At 41.2% G+C, this 24,484-nt stretch overlaps 1 protein-coding gene across 2 annotated transcripts; it reads right to left on the bottom strand.

Annotated features, from left to right (window-relative positions):
* Nucleotides 1-254: 254 nt before the first annotated feature.
* LOC119023810 (anoctamin-1) lies at nucleotides 255-24,387 on the bottom strand. 2 transcript variants are annotated; one of them, XM_037105989.1, is made up of 28 exons: nucleotides 22,893-24,387; nucleotides 18,640-18,806; nucleotides 18,196-18,501; nucleotides 16,628-16,723; nucleotides 15,907-16,079; nucleotides 15,536-15,590; nucleotides 15,398-15,449; nucleotides 15,190-15,245; nucleotides 14,815-14,862; nucleotides 13,980-14,044; nucleotides 13,199-13,333; nucleotides 12,935-13,095; nucleotides 12,346-12,428; nucleotides 11,839-11,850; nucleotides 10,096-10,170; nucleotides 9,934-9,990; nucleotides 8,818-8,892; nucleotides 8,337-8,538; nucleotides 7,315-7,426; nucleotides 7,162-7,219; nucleotides 6,966-7,066; nucleotides 6,711-6,874; nucleotides 6,444-6,596; nucleotides 6,157-6,209; nucleotides 4,655-4,833; nucleotides 4,309-4,414; nucleotides 2,744-3,479; nucleotides 255-2,645 (listed from the first exon to the last, which is right to left on the bottom strand). In XM_037105989.1, exons 2-28 carry the CDS (start codon nucleotides 18,781-18,783, stop codon nucleotides 1,978-1,980), a joined length of 4,125 nt encoding a protein of 1,374 aa, XP_036961884.1. In that variant the 5' UTR covers nucleotides 18,784-18,806; nucleotides 22,893-24,387; the 3' UTR covers nucleotides 255-1,977. The 2 variants fall into 2 exon arrangements, with proteins under 2 accessions (XP_036961884.1, XP_036961885.1); XM_037105990.1 differs by lacking the exons at nucleotides 11,839-11,850; nucleotides 22,893-24,387 and having other exon boundaries at nucleotides 256-2,645; nucleotides 18,640-18,781.
* Between the last annotated feature and the right edge of the window lie 97 nt (nucleotides 24,388-24,484).

Raw genomic sequence — 24,484 nt, 5'->3', positions numbered from 1 at the left:
AACCTTCACATGCGCGTACACACACACACACACACACACACACACACACACACAGGGGGGAAAACCTCACTCTGCATTAATTAGTTGCCCAGGTTAATAATAAAACGCATCAATAAATCAAGTTACCGTTGTTGATATTAACTGATCTCCCCGCTCAGTTTTTTTATGAGGGCAGTCAGAATATCCAACTTGTAATTACATGGAGAAGGTGTTTTGTCTTTAATGTTTTTTTTTGCAGGAGAACTTTGAACATATCTGATTTAGGATACAAAAGCAAAGCAGGACACCACTGGGCATCCATGCTTAAATGCAGGACAGGGAATCATTTGTTGGTGTTTCAACATACACCAGAGGGGGGCAACAGAGACAACACAACCGGCCTGTAAGCCTTGACACCGTTACCATCTTGGGAGACATGTTATGAATGTCCTGTTGTTGTTGTTGTTGTTGTTGTTGTTGTGGTCGTTGGCCTCGTGTTTGTTCGCAATCTCTGAAAAGAAGCGCCAGTGGGTTTATTATGTATGTCAGCTCTTACTAAGAATGTGTGGTATTTCTTGACAAAAACATTTTCAACATGTCAGTAATGAAAATCCTTGTGGCATAATGCATCGTAAAACAACCCATGACATGGAGCTTTAGGAAATAAATCATATTGTTTCATCATTATGTCATTATGGTAATCTGAGACTATATATGTTTTCAAATTATGGATATTGTTATACTGTGATAGGGCATAATAACCCTAATTTACACTGACATTACAGTAAAGCGATGTGATTTTCTGGAACTTATTAGACTCTTCTACTTGCCTTTACCCACTCATAGCCATTATAACCACATAACTGAGGATTATGTATCAAAAATCCCATTGTCATACCTACAATATCATCACAATAACAGGCAATACTCTCTGTGAAGCCCATGTCAATGTGTTATGAGCAAACTGAGCATAAAATGCACCTAAAGCCCTGTATAAGTGTCATACACCCTCGTGAATATTCAGAATGCTTCAAAACAGTAATCAAAACAAATTACCAACATTTTATAATGTGTTACAGGGTCAAGTATTAATACTTCAACAAGCAGCCATACAAACTACATGCTGGTTCTAGTAACTATAACTGGCCATTGGTTGCTTTGAGTGAAGTATGGACATGGGCTTCATAGAAAGTGTAGGCCAATTACAATATAAAGAGTATTTGGTCAAACATACTATATTTGATTTTGCTGCACAATCCTAGCATGTATGAAGTGTCTTTGAGGAGACTTTGAAACATCAACATTTATAATATATAGACCAAAAATATAGCAGTTTTTCTTAAAAGGCCGTATTGCTCAGCTGTACCATGACCCTCAGAATTTGAAAGGAAAAAACAGATGTCAAAAATATGTGTTTCTTTTATTGTAATTTTACATTTTTTTATATATCAAAACCTCTAAAAATAAACAGTAGATCTACAAGAATAACTGCTGATACTAGCTGTGCTGTATATATTTCCTCTTGTCTGCAAGGCAGCACTGCTGCATGTGTGGGACTGAAGATAACAGAAGAGCAGTGGCTACTGAGCTGTGTCTGTGGGCAAAAACAAACCAACAAAAGAAAAAAAATAATAATACAACAACCCCCCGCAAAAAAAAAAAAAAAAACAGAATAGAAAGATTTCAGTCCAACGCTGTGTTTTTTTGTTGTTCAGGCATGGCAGGGAGAATTTCAGAGCAGACTTTCTCTGGATTGTCCAACACCCTCCTTGTCTAGACCAACCCTAAACCACTCAGTAGTACAAAGATGTCTGTGAAGATTAAGAGGATAAAACAGATGCCCAGTTGATCAGGATGGTCTCTCCCCAGACCCCAGGTGTTATGCATGCAGATAGTGAGTACAGATGGAGGGGTGAGGTTCCAGGAACAGGCTAATCTGGATAGTCCACCTCCCCCTGTGACACCCTCTATCCCTTTCCCTTGCTGTCCGGCTCTCCCTCATACTGCCGTGTTACGTTTCAGTTCACTGGGAGAAGGGGGTATGCGGTCCCCCAGCTTTGTAAAGCTGGTGGAGTGGCTAGGCTTGGCGGAGGGTTCCTCAGGACCGGGGGCTCTTTGTCGAGCAGGCAGTGTGGAGCACCGGGCTTTGCCCCTGGATCGAGGCTGCTGTGGCGGAGGGCCTTTCAGTGCAAATAGTTCACTGGGGGCTTTAGGCTGTTGGGCTGATGGGGACTGTTCGGGATGTGGAGATGTCGGTGTGACCGGCGTGCGTGGGAGAGACAAAGGGTTGGATGATGATGATAGCGAAGAGCCCAGAGGAACCAGGGGAGTGAGGGTGGGTGCCTGCTGGAACCTCGTGAGGCTGGTGGAATGACTGGGCCGTGGCAGGCTGTAACAAACCTCGGCCCCTTTGTGGCGGGAAGGCAGGGTGGAGCAGCGGGCCTTTGCCCTTGAGCCCGACTCTCTTGGAGGAGGAGCAATTAGCGAGAAGAGCCTAGTGTCAGTATCTGATGCAGTAATGTCTGCCCTGGAGCTCTTCAGACTCTGAGTGGAACCTCTTTTAGATGACGGAAGTGATGGAGGCCCCGGGTCTCTCTGGTTATCCTGTTTGGAGCCCGAGCGAGGAAGCTCTATAGCTGTAGCACTGCTGGGTGACGGTTCTTCATCTGCATGAAATAGAGAAATTACAAGATGAAATTACTTGACAAACATTGAAGATCAAAAGCCAGAAAAAGAGAGAAAACATAAAGCTTTCTCCTCTCACCTAACAGGCCCAGCTCGCTCATGAAGGCGTCCAGATCGACAGTAAAATTCTCTTCTGCCTTCACTTTCTTCCCTTCTTCCTGTTTTTGTTCCCATTCTTCCTTTTCTTCCTCCTGTCTCTGTTCCCATCCTTCTTTTTCTTTTTCCTGTCTTTGATCCCCTTCTTCTTTTTCCTTTTCATGTCTTTGTTCCCCTTCTTCTTTTTCCTTTTCATGTCTTTGTTCCCCTTCTTCTTTTTCCTTTTCATGTCTTTGTTCCCCTTCTTCTTTTTCCTCTCCTCCCCCTGGCTCATCAGTCTCCTTTCCATCTACTTCAATCACTTCTTTATCTTTTTCCAGTTCTCTGTCCTCCACTTTTCCACCTTCATCTTCTCCTTCGCCTCCTTTCTCTTCCTGTGCAGTTTCTTCAGCTTCTTCGAATGGCCTCCCGATCTCTGGATCACTGTCCCTGCTCCTTATGTGTTCATCCAGTTTGATCTCGACCTGTTCTCCTCCCTCTTCCTCCACTTGCTGCTCCTCTTCTTCTTCGTCCGGTGGTGCCTCCACCACAATGTCTATTCTGGGGGGGATGAAGGGGATGGAGCGTTTCGGGCAGTGAGACTTGGCACGCGCTTCTTGGTCTTGATTCAGCAGAAACTCCATCAGCATCATGTTCTCTTTCTTCAACTGTTCACGCAGAGATCGCGGTACGTCCGGGATCATCCAGGCAACCAGCATGCTGAGGAACATGGCAAAGTTCTGTAGGGAGGAAGACATGGGTTTAATGTAATCATTGTATCCCTTGTCTTTACAGCTCCCCGATCAACACTGCACCACTGCAACTTTATCAGTCTATGATGAAATGATGATGGGAACAAGCTCAAAGAAACCACTGTACTGATTAGGGAAGTGGATGACACACAGTTGGCAATCTTCACTAAACTAGACTAAAGCCTCTGCTGCCAAAATAGGGTTTTTGTGGACTCAGTTTTGTAGCACAATATCAGTCTGTGACCCCTTGTTACCTCACATGCCTAAAAATGATCCAACTGAGGTCCACACTGTGAGGTATACAGAATGTAAATGTGGGGTAAGCGAGCACTGCTATTGGATCAGGAACTGGTATCAGCAGATACTCTAAGTCGGTGGTCATTTATTGGCACTTTCTGCTCATTCATCAGACAAATTCTAGCAAAATAAATGTGTGTGTGATCAGACAACACATGTTATAGAAGCTATCTTGCACAGATAGGAAGACAGGTGTATCTTGAGATTCTGGTTCACCCTTTGGTTACATCAGGCTCATTGTATTGGGTACAATAGTCTGAAATGCTGAGTTTTGTTCATAGTTAGCACCTACATTACATCTGACAAACTGTTTCAGACCTGGAATTTGTATTTACAACAGTGGTGTTGCACCCAGAAACTGTAGGGAGGCGCCACATCGCACAAAATTTGCCAATTTCTACATAATGTTACATTAATATCTTAGTGTATTTTGATGTGCAGGAAAGGATGTCATTGTAATTAATTATGTAATTAAGCCCTGACATGAACAAAACCACCATTACAAACATTATTTACATACCTGGAAGAATATGACGAAGGCCAACTTTGCAGCCAGGACAGACCAGTATTGTTTAGAGAAGGTGTAGGCATCAGGTTCCCACGGCGGGTCTCTGTAATCCTTATACCTGAAAAGTACCGACAGAGTATGTGCAAAAAAAACACCTAGACAACATGTGAACGTGGTTCACGATCAGACAAACAACTTCAATTCTCAGAGGGATGTGCCTCAGTAAAACTCCTGCTACAAGTGCCAGATTTGGCAAACCTTTCTGTCGTTTCTGAAAACGGCAGAAAGAGTTAATCTGCCGGGCTCAAGGACTTAAATGGAAATCCAGGTAGGTCAAGGTTAAGAGAGTCAATCTGACCTGCACACAGAGACTCCAGTGAAGAGGGTGGTGGTGGGTGCGGTGCCAGCAGGGAAGTTGCTGATATTAAAGTAGGACAGTGAGTGCTCTGTGAAGCCATTCATGGTGCCATTCACACTGTACATGTACTGGAAAACCATTCGTGGAACAAACTCTGACGTGAAGGAGATGACGAAAGCCTGAGAAGACAAACAAAGAGCGTTAATGACATGAAATATCATCATTATATGCCAGATACTGTATTGGGTTTGGACCATGATTTTTGAGTTCAGTTGCTGAATGATTTCTTTACTTGTACACTGAATCACAAAGGCAGACTCTGACCTAGACTTCAAGGTACCCTGAGAGGTTTTTGACTGTGCTACAGAGGAGTTTTCACAAGCAGTTCCTGTTTTGTGTCATGATAGACAAGCCTCTTCTCATTTCTGTATTTTGTGCCTCCTTGTCTTCTCCCTTCTTGCTCCTATGGCCTGTGACCTGGACCCCAATCTCAGCATGTCATATTAGAGGACGCCTGGATTCCTAAAAGGTTTTAGGAGAGAGGATCCAGCAGAGAGGAGGCTTGCAGCAGAAGCTATGAGCGAGGATACACAGTTGTCCTTTTGATGTTCATTTTCAGGTTCCTAATTTTACTTTGGGTTACCACTAGAAAAGGTTTGAATTAGTTCCTGTGTATTTAAGGCTCGCCCTCCTGAATACCCAGTATCCTCTGATTGGTCAGCGCACACATGCCCGACCCTTTGCTGCTAAAAACAATAGAGCAGCTGTGCTAAATCAACTCTTATGTGCCAACAAGCATTACTTATTCAAATGTGTGACGTGGTGATGTAGTGTGATGTAACAAAGTCACAGATATAAAGACAAGACTACTGACAAGGCGTTGACAAGGAGCAGTGTTTTCTGTGGGAGAGAGGAGCTTCTGTCAGTGACCTTTTTTAACTTTCAAGATCTTTTACATGCACATGAACACGTAAAACAATGAGGGAGTCGTATAATCGGCCTCCTTGAGTAAAAGGCCTGCTGCCTGGACTGCTCTCTCCTCGTATCTCTTCCTCGCCTCCTCAACTCAAATCTCAGGTGGGAAGGACTAAGACATCAGGAGAGGAGGCGAGGAAAGGAATCGAGGACGTTTAAACTGAAAAATGAGAAGAGGGGAGACATTTCTGCCACTGGTTGATTGACAGCTGGTGGCGGCAACGTGTCAAGAAGTTTAGAAAAATGCACCAACAAACACAAAGAAGAAAAAGAAGAAGAGTACCAGCTAACAAAAATATGTCAATTCATGTAAAACTCCACAGAGCATCTTTGATGCATCACAAGGGTTCACTGACCCTTTAAAAATTAACTAGAAATACTAAAGACTGAACTCTTCTGAAGACTTGAAGATATAAAAAAGAAATTAGACGTGTGGTTTCTAAGTAAGATTTGTCAAGGTTAAAGGTTAGGTCAAAGGTTATGGGTACAATTGACACACACACTCACTCACTCACTAACACACTTACATTGGTAATGACAGAGAACTTGCTGATTCCACAGAGAATGTTGTACCAAATCCCTGGAGACAGCATGTACAAGAAAAGAGACAAAGAGGGAAAGGGATGTGTGTCCATCCGTGTTTGTGTACGTGCGTGTGAAAGTGACAGACAGACATGGAGACAAAGAGACAAAAAAAATGGAAGGGCAGAGCAGAGTAAAGGAAAAGAAAAGTGATTAAAAAGTTACAGGATAGCTAAATTCACATTCACACAGAGACTGACAGAGCGGACATGCTCTCGTGTGTCATATGTACCTATGTCTTTGCACCTCACGGCGTCAGGCCTCCGGATCTCGGTGACAAATTTTGCGGCGTCCAGGCGAATCTCAATGACGTTGTTCAGCAGGGCGAACGCCGGCGCCAGCGGGAAGGAGGCCACGAACAGAGACACAAACCCGTACTGGATTACTGTAAATATTAAAACACGCATGCAAGCAGGGACACATTGTTAAATAATAAAAAAAGCATATATATTATGTGATTGGAGAAGTGAGTGACTCGGTGAATTAAAGAGAGACTCACTCATCTCCATGTACTCTGGGCTCACGCCTTCAAAGGGCTCAAGGGTGAAATCTTTGTCAAACTGTTGCTTCGGTCTCTTCTCTTCTTCATTCTCCTCGTTGTTTTCTGCCGCCCTTTTCTTTACTTTTTCCTCCTGTATTGTTCTGTACATCTTTTTCAGCTTACTGCAAAAAAAAGCAGAGAATGGGGTCAGAGCAAAGATGGTGTAGACTGGATGTTCAATGAACGAGGGAGTAGGAGTGAAATTATACATACGGTATGAGAACCTCAAACACGTTGTTTTGGATGAGCTGCTTTCCAAGCATGATCATGCTGAGCTGGATGCACAACTCGATGAGGCAGCCTGGCGGAGCGCACTGCAGGGAAAATAAAAGACACAGATGCACATTTACTGTATACATACACACACACACACACAACATCAACCAGCAATGTGCGTTACTCGACCTACCTCCTCCATACGATAGTCTCCAAAGACATAAACATAATCGCCAGGCCGCCCAGCAAACCTGTATGTAGGGAGGACAAGGTCACATGATAAGAAAAGAAAGATAAACGCTGGTGTGAACTGGGTGAAGTGAGACTTTATAAAACACACACAAACCTGCCCTTGAAGAAGGCCACATAGAATATAGGTGCAAAGGCGTTCATGGATTTGAGAAAGAAAGACTTAAAGATGAGCCTCTCTTCAAACTCTTCCTTAGTTTTAGGAAGTTCTGTTGGGAAAGAGACACGACAGTTGTCAGACACACTTGATTGCTTTTTTCAGATAAAGCTGCAGTTTTTAAATCAGCTACTTGGCCTTTCATGCTGAAATAACCTGTGTAGTAAAGAGTGAGAATTTATAACCCATAGCTAATGCATGCAATCAATGCATGCAGCAAAATGTCCATTTAATCTACTCTGCAACAGTGTTTCCTGTATAATGCAATGGGGAATTTATGGCTTTCCAACCTTTTCCTTGCCCATTTGTGGCAATTTGTTGCTGTTCCCAATATTTTTTTTCTCCCTCATCTCATTAGATTTCAGAGCGAGACTTCTTGAGAAAGACTTGTTACAAAAAAGAAGCATATGCTAAAAGTTCCATCTCTGTAGAAATAGTTTCCATAATGTTGACATTAATTACAACTTCAGCCTCTCAGTGGCATTAACAATAGTTTTGGAGGATGTAACTTTGACGGCCAGGGCTGCACCAAAGCACAGCCGTGTTGTGGCTGCCAGCTGAGATGACCTACTAGAGCATTTCAAAAATCTTTGGTAAGTATGAATCATTTCCACACTGTGCCACATTAACGTGGGGATCTAAATTACAGGAATTCCTCAAATCTGGAGATGGAACATCTTGGATCTCACTTGGATCTCACTAAAATGCTACTTTCTGGGTGACTGTGTCTTATATGTAGTGTCATGATCTATTCCAACTAGCTTTTGCACTATGCCATCTTTTAATTGAGACAAGCACTTAAACATTTTCTTGCAAGTAAAATTTCATCTAGTCTTTTATCCCACTTATTTTGCCACATTCAGTCTCCGGTGGGCAGTTGATCAACCAAAGTGTAGGCAAAATAAATAAAAATATGGATTCCTATTTAACACTTTGCTTCATAACAGCATTCAGCACAATACCCAGTTCAGTCAGCCACACGGCGATCGCTCCATAGACCTCCTCCAACACCAGAACGACCAACATGTTCAGGATGATGCCTGTGGTGGTGACGGTCATCCTCACGCTGGCCTTGGCTTCAGGATCAGGGTTCATGGACCAAACGCTTAACATGCAGATACGATAAACTGCCACCCCGAACACAGCCGAGAAGGTCACGAAGATCTGAACACACAACACGTGCAAACAAAAGTTAGAAGACAAGACTCGTTTTCCTTGATACAAGTGCTTCATGTTGACAGTTTGTTTTTAATATTTGGTCAATGTAAATATCCATTATTACATTTTCTCTTCTGATCTAATGATTTATTTACTATTTTATCATCATCCCAGTTTTATCTTTCAGTTAAATTTAAACCATTCCAACATAAAAAATGGAACAACAAAGAGACAGACGGAGGTTAGATAAGCAGTAACATAAGGTATAAGGTATAAATGCAGTACCAGAAAAAGTAAGGTGGACACATTGATGAGATAACCGTACAGGTGATCCTCGATGTCCAGGGACTCTGGCTCTGGCTATAAGGACAAAACAGGCAGATTGCATGAAGCACGAACAGAAACGCACACATATTGGCCTGTGCTTCAAAGCTAAACTCTGTATTTTTTCCACCTGGAGCATATTTTCTGTTGTTTGTGTCTCTAAGTGACTAACAGGGACAATATTATTTAAACCGGTCTAGTATTAACGAGAGCGCTGCAGCTGCTTCAGCAGCCGCCAGCTGTGAACGGGCTACACAGGAATTAAAGACCTCAAGCAACAATAGAGAAAAACAATTATTTTTCTGTTGTCTACTTTCCATGATATTGTCAGACACTTATAATAACATTCTGAGCCTGTCAGTTTCAAAAATAAGCATTTGTAGTGGTATATGTGTATGTATATGTATATGTATAGTGTATACTTTGACAGTGTGCAGTTGCCCCAAAGGATTACAATGAGGCCCCGGTATACGGCTGTCAGCTGCAGCAGTCTCACTCAACACTACACAAATCTGAAAAATGTTGTCCTCATTAGGTACAAATATGAGGGTAAATAAAGTCCAGGTTGCATGCACAGTCTGTGATTTGCCGGAATGCTCTGCACACACACATACAAACAGACAGACAGACAGACAGACAGATAGACACACACACGCATTATGTTTTCTGTCTGCCAGGTGCATGTTTGCCATCTGAAAGGACAGAAATCCCCTCCCCTTCTTCCTCTCCCTCCTCCCTTGTCTCTGTCCATCAGTAATCTGGGCTAATCTCAGGCAGGTAAGCAGCTTTGGACTCAACCACACACTGTGGGTGAAGGGGGTTTCTTCTTTATGCACAGACATAAACTCATACAGGCAGAGTTCGTATGTAATAACTTTATCGTCGATGAAAAAAACCTAGACGGGTTGTAATATTTGCTCATATGCAGTCAGTTCACTGACTGTGGTGTATTTGAAGCAGTGAGATCCGTGTTGGAATTCACTTTGAGGTAAGTTTAAATCACCTCGGTGTGCCAGCCCAGCCCCTCTGTCCAACTCTGTTAACATGTCCTATCACACAGAGCAGTGCAGTCCCTACCTGGGAGGCCAGCATCCGGTCTGTTTCTCCATCGACACCATCTCCAGCCTGAGCCGCCTGCAACAGAGTGAGATCACAGAGTGAGACCTATGTGTGCAGTTTGCGTCACGAGTCATAAAATTGTACCTGAAACACACAAAAACAGACACTCAGGGTCATTACCTTCTTCCTCGACTGTGCTTTCATCTTCGCTTTTTTCTCCTGTAGAGCTTCTTCATATTCAGGCCTCAGCTCCTCCTGTGGCACACACATACGCATGTTAAAAACACACGGGACAAATAAGCTTAAATCACACTGTTGTTTCAGCTACTCACAGCTGTACAGCATGGAGTCAACAGGAACTACGGCTCAAAATGAACCTAATGCTGCAAATTCACAAAAAACAGCTGCACTTTTTTCTCTGAGGTTTTTGACAGCTGTTGCATGATATCTGCAGTCAGTGATGAAAGGTAAGTGAGAAATATACTTAAGTGTAATTTTGAGGTACCTGAGATTTTCCATATTATGCTATTTTACATTCAGAGGCAAATATTTGATTATTGCAGGAAGATTGTTATTTTAGTTGCTAATATACATACAAAATAAATGATCAGTTTCTAGATTGAATTAAAAAAGAAAAAAAGTTACCAGAAAAAAGACAAAATGCTGCTTACACCATCATGCAAATGTAACTAGAGTGGCATCAGTAGGGACCTCACAGACCTCTGCCAAGGCCCAACATTTCCCTTTAATTGAGTTAAAGCCTAATCCAGTATCACATACACATATTCAAATCCACTAAATCTACATTGTTTATTGGGACTGAACCCACTCACAGATATCAGCCACCTATACGCCAGATTTTTCAAACAAACAAAAATCTCGCAATTTTAAAGAATGTTACAGGAAAAATGCTGGATACGTCTATTTATCTAGATTGGCAGGAACAGTTAACGAGACCAACCAACCAACCAAGCAACAAACAAAACAAACAAACAGACACAGCTCAAAACACAACCTTCTTGGTAGAGATAATAATAATCCAATTATATAATGTCACACTGACTGCAGTCGGTCTGTTGACCACTTTTCCTTTTAATGAATAAAACTTTCCTTCTTCCAGTTCGTCAGATTTTTACTTGTAGTGGTGAAATATCACCCTGGGGCGGGGCTGCTTTCACAGATCTGACTACATCTTTGCAGTTTTAGGTCCTCTGTATACGAGTCAGAGTTCAGTGAGTTCGTTTTTGTAGCCTGAGGAGGTTGTAGCCAACAGTGAGACATGTTCAAGTTATAGCCTCACAAATAACTTGGAAGTTATCAAGCAAAAATATTGCTATTTTAAAAGTGAGCTGACAAATTTTGATTGTATCTTCTTTTCAGACATAAAAAGGGTTTATTTTATTTGAAAAGATTGATATATAACATATATAACACTGTCAAGAACATGAATGAGGCTTTATGTATTAAATCTATGAAGTGTCGATTGGTCAGTTTTGTAATTTTATTGGAATGAGGGTTAACTGGCTGAATGACTCAAAAAGTGTTTGAAACATTGTTATTTACTGTTTCCTGTTACATAAGAAGATACTATTCACTACAGTGACAAACAGGAAGTCTGAGAGAAAGTCTGCTTCTCAAAAGTGAAAAACTAAAAAGGGCGAGTGAAGCAAGCTGCAGATCAGGAATGCTGATTACAAACTAGCACTACAAGCCAACTGAGAGTCTATAAATCATTATTAATTGAAAACTACATGATATATGGATGCACACCATATTTTTGTAACATTTTTTGGGGGGGATGACTGACTGTCATTATCTGATGTTAAACTGCTTAAGTTATTACCAATGCAAAAATAATAAAGCTTCTTAAGCCAGATTCTGATTCCACTGGGGGGATAAATGGGTCCAGACACTCGGACTCACCTGGACTCGCTCCTTCGGGGCAGCAGAGACAGAAATACATGAGAGAGACACGCAGAGATAAACAGACAGAGACAGAGCCAGAGTGACAGGAGCGAGAGAGAGACGGAGAGAGATTCAGTGTTTATGTTGCGACCCCATTGCGTCATCTTATGCAGCAAGTGCACCGCTTTAAGAACAGGCCAATCCCATTAGGATCCTTCACAGAGCAGAGAGTCGCGTTAATGCATGCATACATGAGTCGCCTCAAGTATACAGTATGTGCGCACCATGTGTGTGTGCCAAGGGGAGGACACTGCCTCTGAGACTTATGATAATCTTCACAACAAACCACAACTGATCACTGTCATCATGGCTGACCTGAGCCGTGAGGTGAACACGCTCACTGACTTGGCACTTTAACAGACAGGAGATCATATTGTACCTGTGTGCTTGTGAACACAGTACATTATCTCAGTATCTACCAACCTACCTACCTATCTATGCGTGATCTCAAATGTATTTTTGTACCTCCTCATCCTCCAAGCTCGTCAGGTCCCAGGCATGTTTCAGACACATCTGTCGCCTTTTCCAGTGCTCGAGGAAACAGGCAGCTACGAGAAGATTATGAAAGTTTAAAAAAATATGTTTTATTTTGCAAAAATGTTTTAGATGTACTCTAGAGCTTACTATGTGTGGAGCAACAGATTTATGAAAACCTTCGTAGCCCGATCGATATGTATTAAAATTGTGTTATCAAGGCAGAAATATTAAGATGGTCTCTTACAAAAAGTTAGCTAACCAAATGTTGACAAATGTTCAGCTGCTGATAGTGATGATTATGTGGCAAAGTATTTGATGCTGAATGTGTATGTAGTGTTAACTCCACTAAGGGTCAACCACACATGAGGCACCTCAGAGTTGGCCCACATGCGCATGGCATGTGCAGCTTAAGATTGAAATTAATTCACTTACTCCAATGCCCACATAAAAGCCTACTGCCTATCCTTATGCGTATATCTTAAATAGAGTTAATAGTGTAATTGTGTAGTGCCTGGACTGGTGACATACATCTGCTGTTTTATACTGTGCAGGAAAGTGTGATGAAATGTACACTTACCCCACAGAGACATGAAAATAGCAAACAGGACAGTGGCTCCATTGTCGAAAAGGTACGACGCTCGGGCCAGTGAGCACACCGTACTCAGGCGCCAGTAGTCGCACACTCCATCACACAGCGGACACATGGTGATGTTCAGGTTGTCATCACATGTCTCCTGGCTGAAATATACAAATGGAAATGAACATAAACGCATGTACAGTGACAGTGATGAGATAATGATTCTTCGTTGAAGTTAAGTGTGAGGAACTTGTGTCTGCATACCTTGGCACATTGGCATCTACAGTGAATATGCCGTACAGGAAGACAATGATGCCCAGTACAGACGGAGGGATGAGGAGCTGGGTATAAACACCCAGCCAGGCAAAATACAACCCAATCTGCTCTCCAAAGTACTTCCTGTGGAAAGAAAAGGAAATGTATCAACCAGTGATTAGCAGGATCTAAGGACAGTGATGTTCCTACAGTCAGTCCACCTCTGCTCCAGAGTTGTAAACGGGTCAGATTATCACCATGAAGTCTAGTCCCACTTTTTCTTTAAGCAACCACTTCATCCATCAAAGATCTTGCTGACATATTGGCTTCTTTTCCATTAAAAGTTGCTGCAGGATTCAATCTTTTTGCAAACCCCTTGACCTTTCCTCTAACACCACTTCCCACTCTAATGTTCCACTTCTATAAAGCAATGTAAAAACCTAAGTGGCAGAAAACAAGAGGCTTTAATGAGCACTTTCATCCAACTCAGAGCAGAGATCCTTTCTGCTTTCTATTATCTGTCATCTCCCACCACCTTTTGGCCAAAGTAGCTTTATACATGAGAAATGTTTAATTAAATACAAAGTAATTTGCTGAGTGCACTTAGCGCACTTTTGATTTTAATAACCCAGTAGCCTTTTCTCTAGCAACGCTGTCAGATAAAACTCTTTATATTTAGCCCCACTGGTATGTCTTTATGAAGAGCAAAATTGACTATATATTTGTAAAAGCCAACACTTGCAGTCTTAAGTTTTAGCCTAAGTATATTTATTTATGTCTGTCTCAATACCTGATCAGGTCCACAGGCTGGTATTTATGCATGACTCCATAGTTTGCCCATTCTTCATGGAGGAGCTGACAGATATAAGAGATAAGGGTAAAACACAAGTTAAAAACAACTATAATTCAATATATATAGGATACAAATGTCAGAATAGATTTGGATTGTCTACTGTCTTCCCAAGTCCGTTATCTATTCACAACAACTCAAGCATTATGTAAATGAGCTTTAATGTCAAATAACCAATTATTGTTATCAGTCCACAAATTCTTCAAATCCCTCTTTGTTGTCCAAACCTACCCATAATGAGAGTTGACTGCAAACATTATGCTCGTAGCCACTAATGTAGCACTGAGCAGCTAACCTCGAGCAGAAATAAGAGCGCAGGCAGCCCAGATTTATTTCATTCTCCAGCCCTAAAAAGGTGCTGACCCAACTGACATCACCTGCAGCAATTTATCAGATTTTAGTAACCTGCTTGTGGAGCCACAAAACAGACAATAAAATGAGTTTTATAGGCCTGTGTCTACAACAAGCTCAGACTACACTGTCACATTCAGATTTGTCTGGCCTCACGTTGTAAAAAGATCAATCATGTCTGATGTATTTTAGACAGGTCCGAGGGTCAGACGCCAGAGATCTGCTTCCTAAACCACCACATACTAAAAGATGACATGCACCGACGACACCCCATTTTCCAAGATCAGGACAAGCTCATCATCAGCTGTCATCGGGCTTTTAATAGTGTTATCTGTTCCGGCCAGAAGGAGAATGACTTGTATCGTCTTCAGTGACTCTGCTTACATTAGTGTGGTTTGAAAAGACTTGAGGCTTCTTATCTCACCTGTCTGTCATTTCGCTGATCTTTCCGTTCTCTCCTTGTGAACGACCCCTGAAGATAAGTATTTAGTTATCAGCTCTTTAAACAACATGACATATTTTATCAATGATCATAATTGTAGCTCAAGGTTCTGAGCAGTATTTTACTGCTTAAAGTGTTCATATTCATCCCTTTTTCCCGATTTCTCTCCATAAAAGGTAATGCATACTGCAAATACTGACTAACTTGTATAAAGTGCATCACATACAGTTGATGTAGCACACACCACAATATCATAACAAATTTTCAAATGTGGCATCTACAGATTATAGAACATATGCATGAGTTGAGTTTCTTTTTCTTGTTTTGCAATCAAGTTGATATTTCTGTCATACTTACATCATGCAGAGGGAAGGCAGAGTCATAGACACCCCGAGCCAATAATGAGCTGATGCCTTAGGACGCAAAGAGGAAGTGTGACACATTGTGACTGGCAGTAATTTGACAGATAGCATACGGACACAGGCAGCATTAAAATCTGACTTGACAGCATTCATACAAACAGTATGAAAAAGGAGAATAAAGCCACAGAAAAGTTGAAGCTCACCAGTGGTTTGGCAAGTATGTCTGCAGGTAGTGCGTGAAATAATCTCAGCCACCTAGAAGCAAACACAGCAAATGGTATGTGAGATGAAACACACACGCAAATCACAATAAATTAAAGGATGATTGTTTCTGAACTCACTATTCTGCTGCGGGTTGCGTTGTCAAATACAGTTTCTGTTGATTTGATGTCATACCTGCAAGAAATGACAAGAAGCAGACCCAGAGTCAGCATCCAATATTCTAAATATTCACCAGAGTTATAGATCAATGAGTCGCAGGGCCGCTGTTCACACAATCAACCTGAGACTGTCATTATTACACTGATCTTCCCACTTTCTCCAGCACATAGATAGATTAATCATAGATTAATTTACATTTCAGAGGTGTGACCAGTAAAAATTCAATATATGTGAGAACTCGTGCACTAAAATATCTGCGTGTCCCCAGTGACAACTCAAAAGGGTATGTTCTTTATATCTGTCCATTATGTGTGTGTGTCTGTGTACTCACAGATGGAGCTTGTCTCTGATAAAAGCGTGTTTGAGGGTTTTGAAATGGACATGAGTCTGTGAGTCCTTTTGGATGTCAAAGTCGGGGACGTCTGGTTGAAACGGTATGTTGATTTTGGCCACGAAGGAATCCCATATCCCAGCAATGCCCATCCGTTTCCTCAGTTCACATTTCTGCTCAGTGAAAAGACACATAGACAACAGTGAGATCGGGTCTACTTAGTCATACACTACATGTCTTAGTGGCATTCTGACATACAACTCCTTAATCTTAAAGGAGACATATTAGGCTAACTTTCAGGTTCCTTGTTTTATTTTGGATGGCTGTATCCACCCTTCTGTCTGAAACGCTCTGTTTTAACACCTGTCTCGGTAAGGTCCACCTCCTGAATACCCAGTCTGCTCTGATTGGTCAGCTCACACATGCCTGAGCCAGCCAAACTCAGAGTACTTAAGGTCGGCTCTGCCAGCTTCCAGTTAGCTTCAATTCTACCCTGTCTACAGTGACAGGGTGACATAATGTGATGTCACAAAGTCATGGAATAAAAAGGCGGCACTACTGACGAGACATTTGAGGAGCAGTGTTTTCTGTGGGAGAAAGGAACTTTCAAGAACTTTTACATGCAAGAACCTGAATGAAAGAAAATCAAAGCACAATGGGTCTCCTTTTCAACTCAAACATAAAACTATAACATAAAGACCAGGGTGTGTAACCGACTGACCTTTTTCACAGCAACTTTGATCTTCTGAAGCTCTGCCTCTCGACTGAGTATCGGCCACGGGATGTGCAGCCGAATAAACCCCAGACCGTTTGCCCTCTGCACATGAACACACAGATTAATAAGAACATCTGAACACAAAAACAAAACACCACACACATAACTTCATAATATCGACCAGATAGATTTGGATTACAGGTGCATTTTATCGCAGGCCTTATGTGGACAGATTAACTGGGCAACTGCCACCTTCCCTCTCTTTGATTTCTCATGTAATTGCTCCTGCTACTTGCCCTGAGACAGCCCGATGAGCCTCCTCTAAACCTGTAAGCATGCTACTTTGTGTTATAATGATGGTGTTTTGTGGGGAATCCCATTATTTCAACCCCAGAAACTGTCAAATCCTCCAAAGTATAGGAAACGAGCCCAGATAATTATCACCTGTTAGGAAAGGTACCAGCTGAGAGCCACAGCGATGTAGCCAATTATCCATTTTGATCATGTAAGAAGCTTGTTACTGGACCACCAAATTGCAACCTGTCCTTGCAATTACTGTAATGATCCGCGCGCAATTAAGATGCACCAGCAACACCTGCTACACCTCTGATGTTGTGCGTTATCAGCAATTTTTCAATGGTAGCATTTAAATCCATTACAGATCCTTCCCACTCACCAGAGTCTGCACTAGTGTCAAACTAGAAAATACCAAAATAATAATATCAAACTGTAGAAAGAAAAACAAAGCTACTGACAGATCCTCGACAGGAAATATCAAAGATCTTAAATCCTGTGATTGGATGGTTTCCAACATTTTTTACTACATGATGCTACATCATTATTTTATTTTCTAAAAATGATTTCCACAATTTGGCTGCCACTGTTTACAGTACAAAAACTTAATTGCAAATTTGTGAGAAAAAACAACTGTAAAACATGTTCTTGTCTACGTAAACAACCCAACTGAGCAGGTTCACTCTCTGATCCTCAACCCTGAATCTAAAATGGATTCTCCGCTGTTCACTTCCCAGAAACGTCACCCTAATTCATACTTGGCCCCAGTTAGAAAGCTACAGACATGTATTTACCGGACACAGTGATACCCATTCAACCCATCAATTGCCCCCCACACAGTATACGTTCATGTGCCAGCGCGCACACTTCCAAGTAGTGGATCACTCTCTAATAAGGCCCTATAATCTGGCCTTTGGCTTCACACTTACGGTCAGCGGTCTTAATCCTCAACCAAAACAGCAGCTGATGTGGCCGACAAGCGTCTCATACATACGGACGCAAACACACACACGGATACACGCGCAAACATGCATCCGGTTATTGTTACAGCCAAACTATCACATAAATTACAAGTGATTCTAACAAGCTCTCTCTTTAATTACAGCGCAGGCAGGTCCTCCAGGTTCAGAGGACAGACTGAGTCTTATCCTTAACCTGTTTGGAAGACGTCCAGTCACAGGATTTAAGGTCAAATCACTTAAGGACGGCTCTGACCCAATAATATCTTTTACAGCGTACAGGAAATGCAAGAAAATTCAACGTCAGTGCAGAGTACACACCTCTTTGTCACGCTCGATCTGTAGTCCAGCCTCCAGGAGACCTGCCTCAAACTCCTCCCTCATTAAAGCCTTCTCCTCCTCGGACAGCCTCGGCTCCTCCGCCTCTCCAGCAGGTGCTCCTGCTTCCACAGACTCTGCTTCCGTTTCCCATCGGCCCAGTATCGGTAATGGTATACTCCCATTGGATGTGATGGAAAGGCGTGGCTTGGACGACTGCCTTTTCTTGTATTTGTAGCAAAGGATGTAGTCCACTTTCCTCTTGCCGTCAGAGAAAAACAGCCCAGGGCCTAGATCGATGCCGGACTCCTAATGAATGAATGAATGAATGAATGAATGAATGATGAGGGTTACAAGCAGCAAATTCATGGAGTAATACAGTGTAAAGCGCATGCAAACTAGACAGATCTCTGTGTGCATGTGGTTTGGATCCAGAGGAGACCATACCGGAGGAGGTGGCTCATCATCAGGGGGATTGATCGGACCTCCATTGGCGGCATCAAGCCCAAGCCCGGACAGCGATCGGGCCAATGAAACAAGCTTCGCCGAGTGAATGGACGACGACTCACTCATTTCTGTGGTGACAGGCATGCGTTCTTTTCCGTTTCATCCCTCTGATGATACATGAAAAGGAAAAACAGGAGTTCAAAGTTGGGGAAATCTGGATAACCATGCAGAAAAACGTATGGTGCTATTCCTCCCAGCAGGATCAAACTGATTTAGCACATCAGTCCCAATTTTTCTGGATTATTGGTTTGAGATCTATCTTTTGCAAAGGAAGAGTTTCTTCTTCATTTAATATAAATATTTTTTACTGGCCTTAAAACTGGAAATGATTTAATTAGTCACAAGAGCAAAAGCAAAAACCAGAGCAGAGTCGACAAATGTGAGCAGAAGTTCCCGTTACCATGGAAACCCATCAATGCCACTTATGACTTATGAATTAATGACACTATCTCATAGTTAGTATATTTATATGTTTGTATATTTACCTGCTGAATATGTCACACAGTCCCACACAAAACTGTAAAGCTCTTTTATTTAAATAAGAGACATCTGTCTAGATTTGTTTTACAAATGCTGGTTCATATTTGATTTTCAACTTTTCACTCTCTATTTTTTGCCTCTTGAATGTATTTTATCCTTCTTTATATATTTATTTGTCAAACCCAGTGGCAAACTCCTCTTATGTGGAAAACCTACCCGGCAACAGACTGATGCATGACACAGACTTTTATTCAGCCGACACAGATAAACATTATTACCTGCATCTCGTGGATTAGTCTCATATAAACACATATTTAGCTGGATGATAAGTTATACTTTGCTTCCCAAGTTACATTTATTAATATTGTGATATTTCGATTAGGTTACTGACTACATTGTTTACCAGGAAATTAGTAATTATCCCTACCCTGCCCATACATATCATAACCACAATAAACCCAAGTCTTATACAATAAAGCAGTGCTGCCTCAGATATTTAATTTTCCTTTTATTTTGCATAATAAATTACACTATAAAGCAACAATGATACTTTGCTTATCTCACAGGATCTCATAAATGTATGACGTGTTATGTAATGATTATCAGATATTCGGCTATAAATGAAATTAATTAAATAAAGTGAATTCTTAACTTATATGGGCCGAATTGCAGTTAATATGTACATTACCATTTACTATTCTACTACAATTGTCTTTAAAAGAACAGGCTTTCTATAAATCTGTAGAGAGTTGGTTCTGATTTATTGTTCAGATCAACTCCAGGTTGCTTTTACTTTCAAATATCTCGTTGAAAACCACACAGTAGTAGCTGTTTGAGAATGACAGATCAACTGTAAGCCAAAGTTAAGCTGTCTCATCTCTTTTTTTTTCACCCAAATGAAGCTGTAGGCTCAGATTAAGCTCACGCTGCAATCCAAGCGGCACAGTTTACAATCTGCTGGGGTAATTTGGATACTGGGCTCCATTCTTTGGAGATCAAAAAGTGGAAGTGTGAGGAGACAGCCGAGGACCGAGGTCTGCACGCTGCGAGAAGCACATGAGCGGCCATGAGTTTGAAGACATAAAGAGTGAGACATTTCATAAAGTGTGGGTGCACAAAATGACACATTTAATCAGTTCAGTTTTTCAGACACAACAAGATGGATGTGGGTTATGGCACCGGCATCATTTTTAATGATTTTAAGTTAAGTTTTAAGTTAAAATCATGTGTTCTACTTTCATGACCTTGTTAATAAAGCTCAAGGTTTCACAGCTGAGAGCAATACAGGTTTCCCATCTGTCTATAAATAAAAAATTTTCCTGATAACAAATAGTGGACATTTCTAATTTTTATTGGCATGTTTATGTCATAGAATGACTCTAGTTTTACAGAGAGACATTTGACTCCACTTTTCTTTGTCATTCATACAAAATGCAAAAGTCTGTTCTTTCATCGCGTTTCATTCAAGAATATATGAAAGTATGCCGTGGTGTCGACCTCTGAGGACAGAGTCAGTAACAGAGCTGCACAGAGTCCTCCATCAGTGTGTATTATCACTGGTGACAGAGAGAGGGGATTGCAAATATGTGCCATTATCCCACAACTCACAACATTCAAGCCAGGAGACATTTAAAATGCACCAACAGCGATCCAAATAATGTACACACGACACATGCAGAGCACTCCCACAGCCAATCCCCTTACACATATGGAAACGGTTCCCCACTAATCCGAGTTTACCATGTGTTAGCAAACACAGAGCCGAGATCGAAATGGAGAATATGTCACTCAGAGTTCAGCAGGTCACAGACTTAATGTAAGTTATCCATCGGGTAGCAGGGATATTTAAATCAGTGGCAACCAAACCATTTGGATTTTGACCCTCTTAAAACAAAGTGATGTCTGCCTGCAATCCATTGCTGCACGTTACAAACATATGACTTTTCCTTATGAGGCTGTTTGGTGAGTGATTACTAAAAATAAAAATAAAAATGTAACTCCCTGAAGAGAGACAGCTGATCATTGAGGTTCATCCCCAGGTTATCAAATATTGATGATCTGGGATAGCAGTTGCAGTCAGACGACAACCCAAAGCATATTTGACAACATGGGGATGGGTTAGACCTGAAGAGGTGAAAGAATAACAAAACAACAACATTTAGATAAAATTCAGGAAAGTGTGAGATCATTTTGTGTAACAGAATATATATGTCTTGTTTCTTATCCTTTCAGCTCTCTTGTAATGACTCAGACTCATGCAGGGTCCCCAGATGACAACTCTGCAGACATGTTTATAGATTAAATCTATAAAGTCATTGTATCCTTTAAGTGCTGCTGTGGAGATTTTTGGAGAAACATAAAGAGTTTGTTTATGTGTAATGGACAAGTCTCTTCTGCAAAAAGACTGACCTGACTGTGACTTATATATCATCAAATACACGACAACATATAAGAAAAGATCAAATCAGCAGCTAACTTTTTCAGTCTTTTCTGTTGCTTTTAGCAGAAACAGTTTCACTAAGAAAATGACAAATTAATGCACTATGGTAATTACATGCAAGGAATCTCTGCAAATCTTCCAGCTAAATGAAGTGATTCTGAGCTCGAGGACAGCAGACTTGAAGACTCAAAGAAATAAAGAATTATTTCATTTTTTTTTACAGCCTTCAATTATGAAACCAAACTGTTTTTTTTTAAATTATAAAATGAGCCAGAGTTCTAGTCCAAGACACAGATATGCCAAAATTGCTCTTTTGCACATGGCTGTTTACCAGCATGAGCACAAATCACAACACACTTATTGTTTTTTTTTTAACAGATTTCCTTTAAACTACATTTTAACTCAGGGTTCTCATCTGAGCATCAGCACTTTTTTTATTTGTTTCAAGGCCTGGATGGTGTTGCCCTTCCTGCCTGTCCACTGTGGCACAGGAGGAGTGCGCAAATGCGTCCAAGTGTGCGTCTCAGCGCGAGGCTTAAAGGTCTGTAAGCTTGCTGACAGCTCAAGAGCAGAGGCAAGAGGGTCAGCTGTACCCTCACATTAACATTAAACGGGACAAAGGGCAACAGGGGAGAGGTCTAATACTGTCTCTCCTGAAATACAGCAGATTACACATCGCTAATTTTAACAGCTGCCTGCAGCATTCTAACGCAACGAGAGGAGAAACGCACAACTCAAACAAAGACTTGGACACTTGGAGGTTGAATTTCTGTCACGAACGCAGCAAAACTTTCACTCCGGCACCTGTCCGGAGGCTAGTTCAAGTCAGAAACAGCAAGCAGCTCAGACTACATCAAACTAATTGATTTTTCCATTTGGACTAATTAATCTGCCAGTTGTCGGGAGCTGCTTATTCGACAAATATGTGTTTAATTAAACGCTCAACAGTTGTGCGCAACCCAGATGGTCGGATGGAAAAAAAAAAAACAAAAAAACGCCATGAAACGCGCCACTGCAGCCGCGGGAGGGGGGGGTTAAAGACAAGAAAAGTTGTTCAGGTCAGCCTTTTGTTTACGAAGCAGTGCGCACACCAAGCAGCTACACTTCAAACAAATAAGTGCCAAAAAAAAAAAAAAGAAAGAAAAGAAAAGAAAAGAAAAGAAGACGCAGTCAGGGCGCAGAGGGAGGAACAGAAACAAGGCAGCTCAGGTGACACAGGTCGCGTTTAAACCGCGCGTCGGCCGAAATAAAGGTGGAAAAATGTGGGACTCACCAGTGCTCGTGGAGGATCAGCTCTTCGCTATGGAGATGGATGACAAGACGCGCGAGGTGCACAGCCTGCCGAGGGGCTGAGATGGTGGACAATCCGCGCGCGCTCCCGCAACCCCTGGCTTAACACGCGCGCGCCCAGGGCGGCTAATTCCCCTGACCGCTTTCATACGGGAGGGAAGGGAAGGTGTCATGCATATTATTACCGATGCGAGAGCAGAGTGTGTGTGTGCGTGCGTGTGTGTGTGTGAGTGTGTGTGTAAGCCAGAGAAGGAAGAAAGAGCTTACAGGTGACCAGACGTGAATGTAAACCTCGCCTACCCTCTGCAGGCATTAGGCGCCAGATGACAACAGAAACAAAGTAAATCATTGTGGAATTGATTTTATAATTGATTATTTATTAATTTATTTTTCAATCAAGTAGCAGCCAAAACCCCCAAAAATGTTCACATTATTATTATTTTTTTTTTTTTTTGGAGATTATTATTAGATTATTATTATTACTGCAGTAACTATTTGCTTTTGTGCATTTCAACCACTTAATGTGAATCACTTATTTATCTTAATTTAAATGTTTTCATAACCACCCACAATTTGTTCCAGCACCTTGAATCACAGTGTTTTTTTCACCCATTCATCTTCAGACATAGACATTCCTCCTTCTTGTTTCCATTTACTTTTAAAATGTTAGGTGTTTGAATTTAAAGGTCCTTGATTCATTGGCAGGGTCCGCCAAATATAAACAAAGTAAGACAGCATGAAATTGCATTGCCCTTTAAGGTCAGTTTGTTTATTCAGTCATGAAAACAAAGAGTTTGTTTATTCAGTTTAAAATCTGTCAGTCAAGATCTTTCTCTTCTGGTTAAATTTCTTCCCCACAAACTACATAATACGACTTTAAACAAAACTGGTGGCGAGATGTACTTAAGTACTAGCAAGTATTGCTACTCATCATGCAGGTCATGACCTTTGGTGAATGTCCGATTTATAGAGGAGGCTGAGAGAGTTACTTTAATGATGTCTGAAGATTTCTGTAACTTTTTTACACTTATATTTTTTTTATCCTAATTATATATAGTATTCCATTACTGCCCAAGCCTGCCTTATATATTACCATCACTTGTTGGCAGATACGTGTTACTGATGAATTGTGTACATTTTGTGGATAGTTAAGATCATTTGTTTAAAAGCATAACCTGTAAAGTAATTGGTAACTGAGGCTAAATAAAAGGCACAATATGTTATGAATATGAATCAATATTTTTCCTTCAAATTCATAGTAGGGCTGCACAGTAAATCAACACATAATAGAGCTGGCAATATGCTGTCCGACAAACTGTTGTTCTCCAAATTAGTAAGATCACACATTTGTTTCTTACAGAGAAGATGCAAGAATGATCATTCCATGGGTGAATGTATAACAATGTCTAACCAAATAACTGAAATATGATTTTAAAAAAATTAAAATAAAATAATTGTCACATCCTGCAGCCAAAATTCAAAGCCTCTCTCAGAAACTCACGAAAAAGGAATACTGGAAAACCGGTTTAACCTATTCAAATGTGTAAAAAAAAAAAAAAGTACAAAATCTCTATA

Source organism: Acanthopagrus latus, chromosome 8 (genome assembly GCF_904848185.1).
Source record: "Acanthopagrus latus isolate v.2019 chromosome 8, fAcaLat1.1, whole genome shotgun sequence".
Lineage (NCBI taxonomy): Eukaryota > Metazoa > Chordata > Actinopteri > Spariformes > Sparidae > Acanthopagrus > Acanthopagrus latus.
This window is presented reverse-complemented; position numbering and strand designations above follow the sequence as displayed.